General features: G+C 45.7%; 2 protein-coding genes across 2 annotated transcripts in view; one reads left to right on the forward strand and one right to left on the reverse strand.

Annotated features, from left to right (window-relative positions):
- dydc2 (DPY30 domain containing 2) overlaps nucleotides 1-3,851 on the reverse strand; it is a 36,548-nt gene extending 32,697 nt beyond the window's left edge. Inside the window, exon 1 of the mRNA XM_043712240.2 lies at nucleotides 3,723-3,851. The gene's annotated coding sequence lies outside the window, so the exon portion shown is untranslated. The remainder of the gene's footprint in view (nucleotides 1-3,722) is intronic.
- A 684-nt stretch (nucleotides 3,852-4,535) lies between these two features.
- selenou1a (selenoprotein U 1a) overlaps nucleotides 4,536-18,099 on the forward strand; it is a 33,919-nt gene continuing 20,355 nt past the window's right edge. Inside the window, exons 1-3 of the mRNA XM_043712238.2 lie at nucleotides 4,536-4,690; nucleotides 7,284-7,457; nucleotides 9,999-10,090. Of these exons, the coding sequence (XP_043568173.2) occupies nucleotides 7,313-7,457; nucleotides 9,999-10,090 (237 nt within the window). The 5' untranslated portion in view covers nucleotides 4,536-4,690; nucleotides 7,284-7,312. The remainder of the gene's footprint in view (nucleotides 4,691-7,283; nucleotides 7,458-9,998; nucleotides 10,091-18,099) is intronic.

The following is an 18,099-nucleotide window of genomic DNA, read 5'->3' on the forward strand; positions in this document are numbered from 1 at the left end:
AAGTCCACACCGACCCGCCGAAGTGCAACCCACCCATACCCCTACATTTACCCCTTACCTAACACTACGGACAATTTAGCATGGCCAATTCACCTGACCTGCACATCTTTGGACTGTGGGAGGAAACCGGAGCACCCGGAGGAAACCCACTCAGACACGGGGAGAATGTGCAAACTCCAGTCAGTCGCCTGAGGCGGGAACTGAACCCGGGTCTCTGGCGCTGTGAGGCAGCAGTGCTAACCACTGTGCCGCCCAACTGCAGCAAAATTTTGTGGCTCTTAAACTCAATCCCCCGGTTAATGAAAGCCAAAACACTACACATCTTCTTAACAATCCTATCAACTTGGGTGAAAATTTTGAGCAATCTATGTACATGGACCCCAAGATCCCACTGTTCCTCCACACTGTCAAGAATCCTGTCTTTAACCCTGTATTCAGCATTCAAATTCGACCTTCCAAAACGATTAATTTTGCATTTATCCATGTTTAACTCCATCCGCCACTTCTTAGCCCAGCTCTGCACCCTGTCAATGCCTTATTGTAGTCTGCAACAGCCCTCGACACTATCTACAACACCACCTACCTTTGTGTCATCGGCAAACTTACTAACCCACCCTTCCACTTCTTCATCTAAGTCATTTATAAAAACTATAAAGAGCAGAGGCCCAAGAACAGATCCCTGCGGGACACCACTTGTCACTGACCTCCAGGCGGAATACTTTCCATCCACTACTACTCGCTGTCTTTTGGCCAGTCAATTTTGTATCCAGACAGCTAAATTTCCCTGTATCCCATACCCCCCCCCACCAACTTTCTGAATGAGCTTACTGTGGGGAACCTTATCAAATGCCTTAATGAAATCCATATACACCACATCCATTGCTTGACCTTCATCAACTTGTCTCGCCACATCCTTAAAGAACACAATAAGGCTTGTGAGGCACGACCTGCCCCTCACAAAGCCATGCTGACTATCTTTAATCAGACTATGTTTCTCCAATTAGTCATAAATCCTATCTCTCAGAATGTTTCCCAGTACCTTGCTTACCACAGACATAAGACTGACTGGTCTGTAATTCCCAGGGATTTCCCTTTCTTGAACAGAAGAACAACATTCTCCTCCTTCCAATCAACTGGTACTACTCCTGTGGAGATTGAGGAAGCAAAGATCATTGCCAGAGGTGCAGCAATGTCATTCTTCACTTCCTGTAGTAACCTTGGATATATCTGGTTTGGCCCTGGGGATTTATCAATCTTGATGCTTCCCAGAATTTCTAGCACATCCACTTTCTAATATCAATCTGTTCAAGCCTATTAACCTGATCCGTGATGTTCTCACTATCAACAAGGTCCCTCTCTCTAGTGAATACTGAAGCAAAAAACTCACTTAGGGCCTCCTCTACCTCTTCAGTCTGCAGGCACAAGTTCCCTCCATTATCCCTGATCAGCCCTACCCTCTCTCTGATCATTCTTTTATTCCTCATGTAAGTGTAGAACAGCTTTGGGCTTTCCCTAATCCTTTCTGCCAAGGCTTTTTTGTGCTCCCTCCTAGCTCTCCTCAGTCCATTTTTGAGTTCTTTCCTAGCTACCCTATAATCCTCTAAAGTTGTGTCAGATCCTTGCTTCCTCAACCTCAAGCTTCCTTCTCCATCTTGACAGGAAGCTCCTCTTCTCTTGTCATCCAAAGCTCCTTCACCTTACCATTCCTTGCCTGTCTCAGTGGGACAAAGTTATCTAACAGTCACAACAAGTTCTCCTTAAACAGCCTTCACATTTCTATTGTGCATTTCCTGTAGAATAATTGTTCCCAATTTATACTCCACAGCTCCTGTCTAATAGCAGTATAATTTCCCCTCCCCCACTTAAATACCTTTCCATACTGTCTGCTCCTATCCCTCTCCATGGCTATGGTAAAGGTGAGGCAGTTGTGGTCACCGTCACCGAAATGCTGTACCTCCGAGAGATCTGACACTTGGCCTGGCTTGTTGCCTTTCACCAAATCCAATAAGGCCTCCAGTCGGCCTAATAATATATTGAGTTAGGAATCCTTCCTGGACACACCTGACAAAATCGGCTGCATCCAGACCATCTGCACTCAGGAGGTTCCATCAATATTGGGGAGGTTGAAGTCACCCATAACAACAACTCTGCTACATCTGCACCTTTCCAGGATCAGCTGTCCGACTTGTTCTTCCATCTCTCTGCTGATATTGGGGGATCTATAGAAAACACCCAGTAAAAGTGACTGCTTTCCTATTACTGACTTCCACCCATACAGACTCAGTAGACAAACACTCCTCAACGACTTCCTTTTCTGCAGCTGTAATGCACTTTCTAATTAGCAATGCTACTCCCCCTCCTCTTTTACCCCCCTCCCTGTTCTTGTTAAAAGATCTAAACCCTGAAATATCCAGCAACTATTCCTGCCCCATTGAAATCCATGTCTCTGTTATGGCCACAACATCGTAGTTCCAAGTGCTGATCCATGCTCTAAGTTAATCACGCTTATTCTTACATTGAAACAGACACTTTAACCCATCCCTTTGCTCCATCAACTGTGTATCTTTGCATTCTATTTCTACCCATTCAAAAACACCCCTCTCCTCTGATCAGTAGCTCTGGTTTCTATCCCCCCCCTGCCAAACTAGTTTACACCCTCCCAAAGTGCTCTACCAAATCTCCTGCCCAGGTCATTGGTGCTCCTCCAGTTTAAGTGCAACCCATCCTTCACGTACAGGTCCCACCTTCCCCAGAAGGTACCCCAATGATCTACATATCTGAAGCTCTCCCTCCTGCACCAGCCCTGTAGGCAGGTGTTTAGCTGCACTTAGTCCACTCGCTCCCTGTTCCTTGCCTCACTAGCACATGGCACCGGTAGTAATCCTAAGATTACCCTGCTTGTCCTGCTTTTTAGCTTCCAACCTAACTCCTTGAAATCAATTTTTAGATCCTCATCCCTTTTCCTATGTCATTGGTGTCAATGTGCAGCACGACTTCTGGCTGCTCACCCTTCCCCTTTAGAATCTTATAGGCTCCATTAGAGTCGCTCTCTCTCTCTGTGGTAAAAACAATGACTGCAGATGCTGGAAACCAGATTCTGGATTAGTGGTGCTGGAAGAGCACAGCAGTTCAGGCAGCATCCGAGGAGCTTCGAAATCGACGTTTCGGGCAAAAGCCCTTCATCAGGAATAAAAGCAGTGAGCCTGAAGCGTGGAGAGATAAGCTAGAGGAGGATGGGGGTGGGGAAAAAGTAGCATAGAGTTTGTTTCACGACATGGTTGAAGAGCTTCAGGGCAGAGGAAATGACCTGGGAGTTGCAGTGCGAGAGGGACTCCCTGAGATTCTTGTAGAGAGAGGAGGAAAACTTCTTCAAGGCTCTTTCCATCTCTCTGTTCATCACTCTCTCGCTGCATTGATCTCTCTCTAAGTTATTCACTCACTCTCTCTCTCTCTCTGTATGGATCATTCACTCTATTAAACACGCACTGTCTCTCTGGATGATTTCTCTCTGCATTGATCACTCTCTCTCTCTCTGCGTTATTCACTCTGTAACAGTTACCCTCTCTCCACATTGATCACTCACTGTTCTCTGAATTGATTATTCACCCTCTGTACGGGTCACTCACACTGTACTGATCTCACCCTCACCCTCTCTCTCTCTGCATTGGTCACTCACTCTGTCGCTCTATGTTGAACACTTTCTATCCAAATTGATCACTCACCCTCTTTCTCTGTTGCTATGGTCTTTTTCTCTCACTGCAGCGTCCGGTAACCAGGAAATGAGAACCGGAAGTGACGATTTGGTGAGCAGCGAGCGCCGCCAGAGGGTGCAACGGGGACCTGCCCCTTGACCCTGAGACCGTGATACCGAGAGAGTGACCCCTGATCAGAACACTGTATGTGACCCTGGTCAACGATCCCAAGACCAGGACATTGGCAATGACCTTGAGATCAGACCCCAGGGTTAGGACACTCCCTGTGACCTTTGCACTATCTCTGAGCCAGGGAGCAGGACTCCCTCTGACCATGGGTCCTGCCCCCTGACCCCGGCACTAGGTCAGTCTCTGTGACTCTGGGACAGTCTGTGTAAGCCGGGGAGAGTGACCCCAGCTCTGTGAACCCAGGACATTGACCCCATGAGCGCAGCAATCTCTATTACCTGGCACAGTGACCCCAGGGCCAGGCTTAGGACAGTGACCACGGGACCAGGCCACATGCTGGACACTGGGACAATAACATGGGACAGGACACTGTCTGACTCGGGGACAGTTAGCCTGGGACCAGGACATTCAATCACTCCAGTTGATGAACCTGAGGCCGTTCCTAATGACACTTCCCTCTGCATTGCCCTGGATTTTGGTTTGAAACAGTATGTTATTACCGTTAGTAGCCAGTGCAATGGTAAATGTGATTTGAAAGGACCTTGAGTTTGTTGATTCTGCCAGCTGTGAGGATAATCTGGCAGCCTGTCTCTGTATGGCGTTATATTACCGCACGACTGTTTCAAGGTCAGTACTGAGACACAGTTGGGCGGGTTCTCATGTGTGTGGGCTGTGATTCTCCCACTACGACTGCGATTGGCTGCCCAGCACTGACCTGTGACCCAGTTACTAGGCTGCAGGAAACTGGAAATCAACAGAAAAGCAGCTTGGAATCACAGTTTCATAGTGCACCATCAGCAAGGAGCAGCGTAAGTATAATAAGGCAGAGAGAAAGATTTTGAGGGTAAGAGTGGCGACAGTGAGGTCTACCGAAAGTGGGAAACAGACAGCGGGAGAGAATAATCGCCAGAGCGAGACAAATAGTAGAAGAAATAGGGCTGGGCAGAGACAAACTAGAGGAAAACAGGCATCAAAGATTACAATGGGAGGCAGAGACAGAAGGAGGTGACAAGGCAAAGACAGATGGAGCGAGGGAGACAAAAGTCAAGAAGAAGGGATAGGAAGGGCCGGGGGAATTAAAGGGAGACAGAAGTCTTTAGAAGAGTACAAAGGCAGCAGGAGTATACTTAAGAGGGAAATCAGGAGGGCAAAAATGGGGCATGAGATTGCTTTGGCAAATAGAGTCAAGGCAAATCCAAAGGACTTTTACAAATACATTAAAGACAAAAGAGTAATTAGGGAGAGAATAGGGCCCCTCAAAGATCAACACGGAGGCCTTTGCCGCAGGAGATGCGGGAGTTATTAAACGAGTATTTTGCATCAGTGTTTATTGTGGAAAAGGACTTGGAAGATATAGAATGTAGGGAAATAGATGGTGATATCTTGGAAAAAATGTCTAGGTTACAGAGCAGGAAGTGCTGGATGTCATGAAACGCATCAAAGTGGATAAATCCCCAGGACATGATCAGGTGTACCCTAGAACTCTGTGGGAAGCTAGGGAAGTGATTGCTGGGCCTCTTGCTGAGATATTTGTATCATTGATAGTCACAGGTGAGGTGCTGGAAGACTGGAGGTTGGCTAACATTGTACCACTATTTAGGAAAGGTGGTAAGGACAAGCCAGGGAAGTATAGACCATTGAGCCTGACCTTGTAGGTGGGCAAGTTGTTGGAAGGAATCCTGAGGGTCAGGATGTACATTTATTTGGAAAGGCAAGGACTGATTAGGGATAGTCAACATGGCTTTGTGCGTGTGAAATCATGTCTCACAAACTTGATTGAGTTTTTGAAAAAGTAACAAAGAGGATTGATGGGGGCAGAGCAGTGGACGTGATCCAAATGGACTTCAGTAAGCTGTTCGACAAGGTTCCCCATGGCAGACTGGTTAGCAAGGTTAGATCTCATGGAATACAGGGAGAACTCGTCACTTGGATACAGAACTGGCTCAATAGTAGAAGACAGAGGGTGGAGGTGGAGGGTTGTTTTTCGTGGAGGCCTGTGACCAGTGGAGTGCCTCAAGGATCGGTGCTGAGTCCACTACTTTTTATCATTTATACAAATGATTTGGATATGAGCTTAAGAGGTATAGTTAGTAAGTTTGCAGATTACACCAAAATTGGAGGTGTAGTGGACAGTGAAGAAGGTTACTTCGGATTACAACGGGATCTTGATCAGATGAGCCAATGGGCTGAGAAATGGCAGATGGAGTTTAATTTAGATAAGTGTGAGGTGCTGCATTTTGGGAAAGCAAATCTTAGCAGGACTTATACACCTTAATGGTAAGGTCCTAGGGAGTGTTGCTGAACAAAGAGACCTTGGAGTGCAGGGTTCATAGCTCCTTGAAAGTGGAGTCACAGGTAGATAGGATAGTGAAGAAGGTGTTTGGTATGCTTTCCTTTATTGGTCAGAGTATTGAGTACAGGAGTTGGGAAGTCATGTTGTGGCTATACAGGACATTGGTTAGGCCATTTATGGCAGTTCTGATCTCCTTCCTATCGGGAGGATGTTGTGAAACTTGAAAGGGTTGAGAAAAGATTTACAAGGATGTTGGCAGGTTTGGAGGATTTGAGCTATAGGGAGAAGTTGAACAGGCTGGGGCTGTTTTCCCGGAGCATCGGGGGCTGAGGGGTGACCTGATAGAGGTTTATAAAATCGTGAGGGGCATAGATAGGATAAACAGACAAGGTATTTTCCCTTGGGTGGGGGAGTGTAAAGCTAGAGGGCGTAGGTTTAGGGTGAGAGGGGAAAGATATAAAAGAGACCTGAGGGGCAACTTTTTCATGCAGAGGGTGGTACGTGTATGGAATGAGCTGCCAGAGGATGTGGTGGAGGCTGGTACAATTGCGACATTTAAGAGGCATCTGATGGGTATATGAATGGAAAGGGTTTGGAGGGATATGGGCCGGGTGCTGGCAGGTGGGACTAGATTGGGTTGGGATATCTGGTCGGCATGGACAGGTTGGACCAAAGGGTCTGTTTCCATGCTGTACATCTCTGACTCTGTAAACAGAGGTGAGGAGTAAGGGGGACATACGGACAGAGGGCAACAGGAAGACAGAAGGAAGGGAATAGAAAAAGGGAGGAAGAGAGATGGTGACTGTCTGACAGATAAAGGGAGACAGAAGGAATTAGGAAGTAAGAAAGGGAGGCAGGCAGATGGAGGGAAGGACAGGGACAGAGAAAGGGAGGGAAAGAAGGAAAGAAGGGAGACAGAGGCAAGGCAACAGAGAGTCAGAGGAAGGGTGACAGGGAGATGGAGGGAAGGTGACAGCAGGAGGGAAGGAGGCAAAGAGTTATCGAGTGAATTCCGGCTTTTTCAGGATGCTGCTGTTTTTAAGTTGCTTGTTTGACTGTGAATGTGGTGTCTGCAATGCTGGTTATTGCTCTTTGATCTTTTGTTCCAGGAAGAGTTGTGGAATCTGAAGATTCTGATATGGGTTTGTTGCCATTGGGCCTTGGAGCCCTGGGAGCAGCAATCACCAGTGTGCTTCTGGCAAACACTGATCTCCTGCTATCCCAAGCTGACACTACAACACTGACGTACTTGTCAGGGGCTACACTGAGAACATTGGACCAAGGCAAGTTTAAAAGTCAAAGTACAAGAAATGAGAGAGTGATCCACCACTGTCCTGATTCATTTAGTATCCCTCTAAGGTCTGGGTCAGAAGGTAATGGATCACATCTCCTGCCCTTGCCCCTCTCTAACCTTAACTTGTGTAGCAGAATACAGGCTGATAATCCAGTACAGAAAGAGGAAGTGTTGCAGTGCTTGAAGTGCTCTTATTTAAATGGGACATTAAACAAACATCCTAACTAGCCTCTCCGTCATGTGTGAAAAATCCTATGGCACAATTTCAAAAAAGCACACTGGAGTTCTCCCCATTGTCCTGGCCTGTATCTATTCCCCAGATTAGGGAGGCAGTTCCAAGTATTATAATATTGACCATATTTCAAAAGTACTTTGCTTGCTCTAGAGGTGGTGAATTCACTGCTTACATGCAAGTCTTTCAGTTCTTATTCATTCTCTTCCCTTCAACTTTCTTTGTTGGTATGAAAATGTTTTTCTTCTCAAGACACTCATTTGTGGTGCTGTACTGTTATCTTTTGCTGTCGCTGTTTCATTGCCTTTTGCTTTTTCATTGATGATGACAAATCAGCAGTACAGGTTCACAGGCCATTTTATAGTATTCTTTTACATCGAGAAACCATTTTGTTGTAAATAAAAATCTACACATACTTGTTGCCTAAATTACAGTTTTAGATCCTCACATCCACCTATCTCAGTATGTGCATTGTCTGTGCTGCTAGTGAAACTGGCTATTGTCACTATTGAGCATCAAACAGGCTACTCAGTCACTGAGATCATCTAACCCCATTCACCACTTTAGCTCAGTATTCCTTACAATTCCTAATGAGCAAAAAGGTGTCAATCTCAGATTTGAAATAGTTACAGTATAGCCAACCTCGAGAGCACATGGTGAGGCAGCAGTGCTAACCACTGTGCCACCGTGCCACAAGGATTGGTGCTGGGTCCTCTACTTTTTGTCATTTACATAAATGATTTGGATGCGAGCATAAGAGGTACAATTAGTAAGTTTGCAGATGACACCAAAATTGGAGGTGTAGTGGACAGCAAAGAGGAATACCTCAGATTACAACAGGATCTGGACCAGATGGGCCAATGAGCTGAGAAGTGGCAGATGGAGTTTAATTCCAAAGTTTGTGTGAAGGTTTGTAGCTCGAGTGCTCGTTGTTATGGTTCTGTTCGCCGAGCTGGGAATTTGTGTTGCAGACATTTCGTCCCCTATCTAGGTGACATCCTCAGTGCTTGGGAGCCTCCTGTGAAGCGCTTCTGTGATCTTTCCTCCGGCATTTATAGTGGTTTGTATCTGCCGCTTGCAGTTGTCAGTTCCAGCTGTCCGCTGCAGTGGTTGGTATATTGGGTCCAGGTCGATGTGCTTATTGATTGAACCACATCTTATATCTAAAGTGCCTAAAATGCTGCCTGTCTTTGTATTACCAGTAAACTTGGATGTGTCTTTATGTCCCATCATTTAAGCCACTAATGAATGCAGTGAATAGTGGAGACCCCAACACAAATCTTTATGGGACACTACTCGTCACATCCTATGATTAAAGTATTCCTTATTCCTTGTCTCTTCCAACCAGGTCAATCATTTAGCCTCACTTCTACTGGTTTCAACTCTAGCAGGACTTTATCACATTCCTATCTAAGTAGCATTCCCTAAATGCTTCACTTGTTATTTGCTTAAAAACATTTCTTTAGTGCTTTAGTGAATTTCAGTGAATCTATTCACCCATGTTGCTCCCCTATACTATTGCCTTGTCCCTTCTCTTGAATTTCCAGATTACGACACAACGTGATAGTGTACAGACCTAAGAATATTCTGGCGAATAGGCCAGCTTAGGGAAAAATGGTGAAAAAACAAAATTAAAGTTGGCTTATCTGAACACGTGCACCACTTATCCAAGATGTCGCTCAAAAAGCACAGAATCTGCAGGCAGTCAATCTATGTGACATTTTATAAATTTCTACTTTGGTAATAGAACCAGTCTGACTCAAAGTTGGGATACAGACAGACTCTAACCTTACACCTTTTAATACATTGTCTGAGCTGAGATGTCACCTTTTTTAAAATAAAACCTCTCAGGAATGTGACTTGGAAGAAGTTCTGCAATTTACGTATTAATGAATCGAAACCTGCAACCCATTCTAAAAGATGAAAGACTTAACAGCAATCTAGGTTTGTTCAATATATAGTATCAGTTGCATGACACTATGATCTTGTGCTATAAGTGAACTTATGATCCTGCCCCACTAGCTACCTGACGAAGGAGCAGCGCTGCATGAGGCATTACTTCCAAATAAACCTGTTGGACTATAACCGGGTGTTGTGTGATTTTTAACTATGATATAATAGACATCACAGGCAGACATTTCCCAAAATGACCAGAGCTGTGAACTGAACATTTAGTCGTTTTTTTTGACGATCTACTAAGGAGCGGAAAGGGGCTAGAGAAATATGTGTATTTTTTGTATTCATCAAAAGTCTCCCTGTTCAATCATTTAAATTAATTTAATCTCTCTGACTTTCTAGAGGAAAGGAGATTTGAGGCAGGAGAGCTGTGGATGCAGACTGGTGCAGTCATCATGGCAGTGCGGAGACCTGGATGATTCTTGTGCCGAGAGGTACTGAAATAAGCGTGCAGAACATTGTCCAAGGGTAATGCCATACTCTCCAGGCAGCAATGCTACGGTGATAACTCCTTCCATCCCCCATTACAGTTGTGTCCTATGCCTGTAACATATTTCCATGTTAAAACCTTATATAAATGGAGATTGTAATTGGATCGGAAGAGGTGACAGAGATAGAGAGGGGTGAGGTAATTGAGGGATTTGAAAACAAAATTAGAACTTCAAAATGAAAGAATTGTTTGTCCAGTAACCAGTCAGCAAAGGGGCACAGGGTGTTTGGATATGGGGGAAGATTTTTAGAAGGCTGGAGATTGAGAGGCCAGTCAGGAGAAGACTTCATCAATCCAAGTAGATTGAAGGGATCATAGAATCCCTACAGTGTGAAAGCAGCATTCACCCTATCAAGTCCACACCGATCCTTCGAAGATCATCTCACCCAGATCTTTAGATTAGATTACATTACAGTGTGGAAACAGGCCCTTCGGCCCAACAAGTCCACACCGACCCGCCGAAGCGAACCCACCCATACCCCTACATTTACCCCTTACCTAACACTATGGGCAATTTAGTACGGCCAATTCACCTGGCCCTGCACATCTTTTGGACTGTGGGAGGAAACCGGAGCACCCGGAGGAAACCCACGCAGACACGGGGAGAACGTGCAAACTCCACACAGTCAGTCGCCTGAGGCGGGAAGTGAACCCGGGTCTCTGGCGCTGTGAGGCAACAGTGCTAACCACTGTGCCACCGTGCTGCCCACATCTGCCCTGTATTCTCCTGTAACCTTGCATTCTCCATGGCTAATAGACCTAACTTACACATTACAGCATACCATGTGCAATTTAGCACAACCAATTCACCTAACCTGCACATCTTTGGACTGTGGCAGGAAACCAAGCACCCGAGGTAACCTACGCAGACATGAGGAGAATGTACAAACTCCACACAGACAGTCACCTGTTGGTGGAATCGAACTCAGCTCCCTGGCGCAGTGAGGCATCAATGCTAGCCGCTGAGGCAGAGAAGTGTTACCACAGAACACAGTTGTTCCTGCTACTGGAGTGGATGTGTACTCAGAAATTCAACACGAGATCAAACACGAGAACAAGGCATTGCATTAATCTCACCCACTTGTAAGGAGGGGATGCAGTTGGCAGCAGGGACTGAAAAACAATTATTTAAATCTTCATTATATTTAATTGGAAGGAATTTCCGCTCCTACAATATTGGATGTCAGATAAGCAGTCTGATAATTTTGAAACAGGGAAGAGTTAAGAGAAGTGCTGGTGAAGGAGAGCTGGGTGTGTCATTGTGTGAGTGTGAAAGGTAACACAGTATTTCTGTATGATGGTATCCTGGGGCAACTTGGAGCCATGCGATAGGAGTGGCTATGGATAGATCCTTGGGGATCTACCACTAGTGGCGCAAGAACAGAAAGCGAAAACTTTGATGTCTATTAACTAAGAATGGAACCAGGGATGTATAGGCTGGAGAGGTGTTGGATGGGGCTGGTGTGATCAACTGGATCAAAAGGCAAGAAAGCCCCTATAAGCACCTGGATGGGTCCGAGCTATGCCTGCCTCTTTGTAGGGTATGTGGAACAGTCTTTCTGCAGCTATAACAGCATCACCCCCCATCTTTTCCTTTGCTATATCAGTGACTGTATCAACGCTGACTTGTGCTCCCACGAGGAGCTTGAACAGTTCATCAATTTCAGCCACATCTTCCGCCCCATCCTATCTCTCGCACCTCCCTACCCTTTCTGGACCTCTCTGTCTCCATCTGCGGTAACCGACATAGCCCTGACATCCATTTCAAACCCACCAACGTCTACAGCTACCTTGACTACACCTCCTCTCATCCTCCCTCCTGCAAAAATGTGATCCTATACTCCCAATTCCTCCATCTCTGCTGCATCTGCTCCCAGGATGAGGGATTCTACTGCAGGACCATCCCAGATGTCCTCCACTTCAAGGACCATAATTTCCCATCTCCTGTGATCAAGAATGCCCTCAACCACATCTCCTCAATTTACTGTATCTCTGCCCTTAAACCTTACCCCGGCCCCTCCAAACCACAATGAGGATAGAGTCCTGCTTGTCCTCACGTACCACCCCACCACTCTCCAAATCCATATTTCCTTCCCTGTCCCTATCTGCTTTCTATTGGGATGGTTTACTCCACAATTCCTTCATCAGTTCGAAACTCCCCATCAACCTCTTGTCCACACCTGGCACGTTTCCCTGCAACTGCTGGAAGTACAATACCTTCCCCTTTACCTCCCCTGTCACTTCTGTCCAAGACCCCAAACAATCATTCCAAATCCAGCAGAGATTCACCTGCATTTCCTCTAACCTGATCTATTGCATCGATCATTCCCGATGTGTTCTCCTCTACATCGTAGAGACCAAGCACAGACTTGAGGACCAGTTCATGGAGCATCTGCATTCTGTACACTCCAATCAACAACACCTTCTGGTTGCAAGCCATTTCAATTCTCCCTCACTCTCCCTCAGTGATATGTCTATCCTGGGCCTCTTCCACTGTCAAAATGAGGCCAGACGTAAACTTAAGGAAAAACACCTTATATGCCGCCTCAGGACCTTACAGCCCAAAGCCTTGACATAGAATTCACCAGCTTCAAAATCTCCTCACCTACAACCTCAACCTGTGTTCAGCCCTCCTCAACCTGACCTAACCTGTCCATCTTCCTACTCACTGACCAATCACAATAACCCCCTACCTGCATCCACCCATTACCACAAGACCTACCGTTCCTGCATCCACCTATCACTATCCCATCTACCTTTCCCCAGCCCCAGCACCCTCCCTCTATTTATTTCTGAGCTCCCTTCGCCCTCCCCAGTCCTGTTGAAGGGTACAGACCTGAAACGTTGACTTTCCTGCTCCTCTGATGCTGTCTGACCGGCTGTGCTTGTCCAGCTCCACATTTTATCGACAGGGCAAGCAAATTTACTTTTATCACATTCGTATAAGAGGTCACTTGTGTCATTGACAAGTGCTGCTTCAGTTCTGTTTTAAGGATAGAAACCTAAATGAAGTTATTCAAACATGGACTTTGGAGGTGACAACATGTTCAAAGGCTTTGGAAAGGAAAGTTGAGTGGGAACAATTTATTGGGAATAGCATCAAGGTAGTACAGGGTGAGACTTATAGACAAAGATGTGTTTTGGAGATGACATGAGGGGAAACCAGAGAGGGGGGAGTCAAATTACTGCAGATGCTGCAATCTGTATTGAAAACATCAAAGAGATCACAGTGGGTCAGACAGCATCCCTGCAGAGAGCAAGCTAGTGTTTCGAGTCTAGATGACTCTTCATCAGAGCTGAAGTGAAATGTGGAGGGGGCAGCATTTATGCTACAGTTGAGGGAGGGATGTAGCAGTGGTGAGGTGTAGAGTACTGGTGGAGAAAAGAAGTTAATAGTTCAGATTAAGTTTTCGGAATGTGAGAATGGCAGAACAATAGTGTGTCTGACAGCAGAGTTGAAAGAGAAGACAGTCCCACTGGGGTGGGGGAGGGAACATGGTGACAGAATGTAACAAGTAAAGTTACAGGAAAGGGAATTAATGGGTGTTGGTTCACAATTTGAAGGTGTTGAACTCAATATTGTCATAAAACACACAACACCAGCTAAAATCACAAGCTTTCCTAGCACTGCTCCTTCATCAGGTGACCGTTTTGCACAACACCTCCATCTGTGTGCAAGCACAACCCAACCTTCCCGTAGCTGGTCATTTCAATACAGTGTCCTGCTCGCATGCCCATTTATCTATCCTCTAACAACATCTCATCTTTCGTCTAGGCACTTTACAGCCTTTTGGACTTAATATTGAGTTCAACACCTTTAAATTATGAACCAACTCTCATTTCTTCCCTTTTAGCTTTACTTGCTATATTCTGCATCACATGTTGCCTCTCCCCTCCCACCCCCAGTGGGATGGTCTTCTGTTTTAAGTCTGGCAGTCGGACACACCATTCTTCTGCCATTTCCACATGCCGATCACTTAATGTGAACTATCAACATCTTTTCTCCATGAGCACCCTACACCCCCACCACCTCCATACACCCCCCACCCCACCCCACCAGCTATAGTGTAAATGCTGCCCCCTCCACACTTCACTTCAGCTCTGAAGAGTCATCTAGACCTGAAACAGTAGCTTGCTGTCTCTCCATGGATGCTGTCTGATCCACAGATATCTCCAGCAGTTGTTGTTTTCAGAGGGAGGGGGTAAATGGGTTTGAGATTTGAGAATGAAAGCCTGCAGTTACTGAAAAGTAAGTCATTTTCATGAGTAATTTTAAAATAGTTTACCTTTGTTAAGAAGCAGCAGTTTAGCTATGATACAATGCCTAAATATGCAGGAGATGACAGTTGAGGGCAGTTCACTGATACCAGACAGAGGTTGTCACAGACTGTGTTGATATCCCCGTTGATCTGCAAGGTCAGGAACATCACTTTGCTCCTCCAACTTGAGGTGAACTTTATAGTTTGCGTCACACTGAGGGACCAACTCCTGGAGCTTTCAAAATACTTGTACAGATAAGCAGGTACACAAGGCACCCTCCTATCAGCAGAGGAATGTCAACAAGGAAACAGAGCTGAGAGACCCTGACTTTTGCAGATACTGTTTCTGTAATTTCCTGAGAGAGAGAGAGAGAGAAGAGAGAAAGCAGTTTCTCTACTGAAGTGGCCTTGTACTGTGCATAGCAATTCTAATAAGCATTCCTTTGTTAATGCTAAAAACTGTCATTTAATAAAGATCTAATTTCTTACTGGGATAAGCTTAGTGGAAGTTTGGCCTGGTGGAAGGTAGTGGAATAGCAGAGGCTGCTGAACAAATGGCCTCCGTCTGTTAGAGGTGAGGAAGTAGGTATTGGGGGTGATGGCTAGGTTGGAATGTGTGGGTGTGGGTGAAGTGCGTGGGAGTTAAGTAGGTGCGAGGGGACAGGGAGGGGTGGATGTAGGGCTACCCAGAGTTGACCTCCACCCCACCCCATCGTTCTGAGGCCTGAGCGTGTTCTCCTCTCTGTCTCTGGCTCTAATAAGATAGCATCAATGGTTGTTACCTCCTACTGCTTGTGATCTCATGGTATTGATAAAGAAATATCTGCAGAGTCTGGTGACGTCAGGGAAAAAGTGTTAACTTTTTTTAAGAATGCAATGATCAGTAGTTGACACTTTATCAACAGGCTGTAAGAGAGAGTACAGAGAACATAGAAAAATATAGCACAGACAGGCCCTTCAGCCCTAAATGTTGTGCCATGGATTAATCTTGATGTAAAATAAAATAACCAAACCTACGCACCCCTCAATTCACTGCTGTCCAGCAGTCGCTTAAATGTCCCTAATGACTCTGCTTCATCCACCACCACTACTGGCAATGCATTTCATGCATTCACAACTCTCTGCAAAAAGAACCTACGTCTGATGTCTCCTCTATACCTTTCTCCTAATAACTTAAAACTATGACCCCTCGTGCCAGTCAATCCTGCCTTGGGGAAAAAGTCTCTGGGTATTGACTCTATCTATTCCACTCAGTATCTTGTACACCTCGATCAGGTCACCTCTCTTCCTCCTTCTCTCCAGAGAGAAAAGTCCGAGCTTAGTCAACCTCTCTTCATAAGGCAAACCCTTCAATCCAGGCAGCATCCTGGTAAACCTTCTTTGCACCCTCTCCAAAGTCTCTGTGTCTTTCCTATAATAGGGTAACCAGAACTGGACACAATATTCCAAGCGTGATCTCACCAGAGACTTGTAGAGCTGTAGCAAAACCTTACAGCACTTAAACTCAATAACCCTGTTAATGAAAGCCAAAACGCCATATGCTTTCTTAACAACCCTATCCACTTGAGTGGCAATTTTGAGGGATCTATGTACTTGAACACCAAGATCTCTCTGTTCCTCCACACTGCCAAGAATTCTGTCTTTAATCCTATATTCAGCATTCAAGTTCGACCTTCCAAAATGCATCGCTTCAGATTTATCGAGGTTGAACTCCATCTACTATTTCTCAACCCAGCTCTGCATCCTGTCTATGTCTCGCTGCAGCCTGCAATAGCCCTTGATACTATCAACGTCACCTCCAATCTTTGTGTCATCTGCAAATTTACTAACCCACCCCTCAACCTCCTCGTCCAAGTCATTTCTAAAAACTACAAAGAGTAGAGGCCCAAGAACAGAGCCCTGCGGGGCCCCACTCAACCCTGATCTCTAGGCAGAATACTTTCCATCTACAACCACTCTCTCTTCTGTCAGCCAACCAAGTTTGAATCCAGATAGCCAAGTCTCCCTGTATCCTGATTTTATGAATGAGTCTACCATGGGGAACCTTATCAAGTAGAACATAGAACAATACAGCACAGAACAGGCCCTTTGGCCCACGATGTTGTGCCAAACATTTGTCCGAGCTTAAGCACCCATCCATGTACCTATCCAATTGCCACTTAAAGTTCGCCAATGATTCTGACTCTGCCACTCCCACAGGCAGCGCATTCCATGCCCCCACCACTCTCTGGGTAAAGAACCTACCCCTGACATCTCCCCTATACCTTCCACCCTTCACCTTAAATTTATGTCCCCTTGTAACACTCTGTTGTACCCGGGGAAAAAATTTCTGATTGTCTACTCTATCTATTCCCCGATCATCTTATACACCTCTATCAAGTCACCCCTCATCCTTCTCCGTTCCAATGAGAAAAGGCCTAGCACGCTCAACCTATCCTCATACGACCTATTCTCCATTCCAGGCAACATCCTGGTAAATCTTCTCTGCACCCTCTCCAAAGCTTCCATATCTTTCCTAAAGTGAGGCGACCAGAACTGCACACAGTACTCCAAATGTGGCCTAACCAAAGTCCTGTACAGCTGTAACATCACTTCACGACTCTTGAATTCAATCCCTCTGCTAATGAACGCTAATATACCGTAGGTCTTCTTACAAGCTCTATCCACCTGAGTGGCAACTTTCGAAAGATCTATGAACATAGACCCCAAGATCCCTCTGCTCCTCCACCTTACTAAGAACCCTACCGTTAACTCTGTATTCCGCATACTTATTTGTCCTTCCAAAATGGACAACCTCACACTTGGCAGGGTTGAACTCCATCTGCCACTCCTCAGCCCAGCTCTGCATCATATCTAAGTCCCTTTGCAGCCGACAACAGCTCTCCTCACTATCCACAACTCCACCAATCTTCATATCATCTGCAAATTTACTGACCCACCCTTCGACTCCCTCTTCCAAGTCATTAATAAAAATTACAAACAGCAGAGAACCCAGAACTGATCCCTGCGGAACTCCACTTGTAACTGGGCTCCAGGCTGAATATTTACCATCTACCACCACTCTCTGACTTCGACCGGTTAGCCAGTTTTCTATCCAACTGGCCAAATTTCCCACTATCCCATGCCTCCTGACTTTCCGCATAAGCCTACCATGGGGAACCTTATCAAATGCCTTACTAAAATCCATGTATACTACAAGCACTGCTCTACCCTCATCCACATGCTTGGTCACCTCCTCAAAGAATTCAATCAGACTTGTAAGGCAAGACCTACCCTTCACAAATCCATGCTGGCTGTCCCTAATCAAGCAGTGTCTTTCCAGATACTCATAAATCCTATCCCTCAGTACCCTTTCCATTACTTTGCCTACCACTGAAGTAAGACTAACTGGCCTGTAATTCCCAGGGTTATCCCTATTCCCTTTTTTGAAAAGGGGCACAACATTCGCCACTCTCCAGTCCCCTGGTACCACCCCTGTTGACAGTGAAGATGAAAAGATCATTGCCAACGGCTCTGCAATTTCCTCTCTTGCTTCCCACATAATCCTAGGATATATCCAGTCAGGCCCGGGGGACTTGTCTATCCTCAAGTTATTCAAAATGTCCAACACATCTTCCTTCCTTACAAGTATCTCCTCTAGCTTACCAGTCCATTTCACACTCTCCTCTTCAACAATACGGCCCCTCTCGTTTGT

Source organism: Chiloscyllium plagiosum, unplaced genomic scaffold (genome assembly GCF_037043375.1).
Source record: "Chiloscyllium plagiosum isolate Xiang-an unplaced genomic scaffold, Cpla_swu_hap1 HiC_scaffold_22, whole genome shotgun sequence".
Lineage (NCBI taxonomy): Eukaryota > Metazoa > Chordata > Chondrichthyes > Orectolobiformes > Hemiscylliidae > Chiloscyllium > Chiloscyllium plagiosum.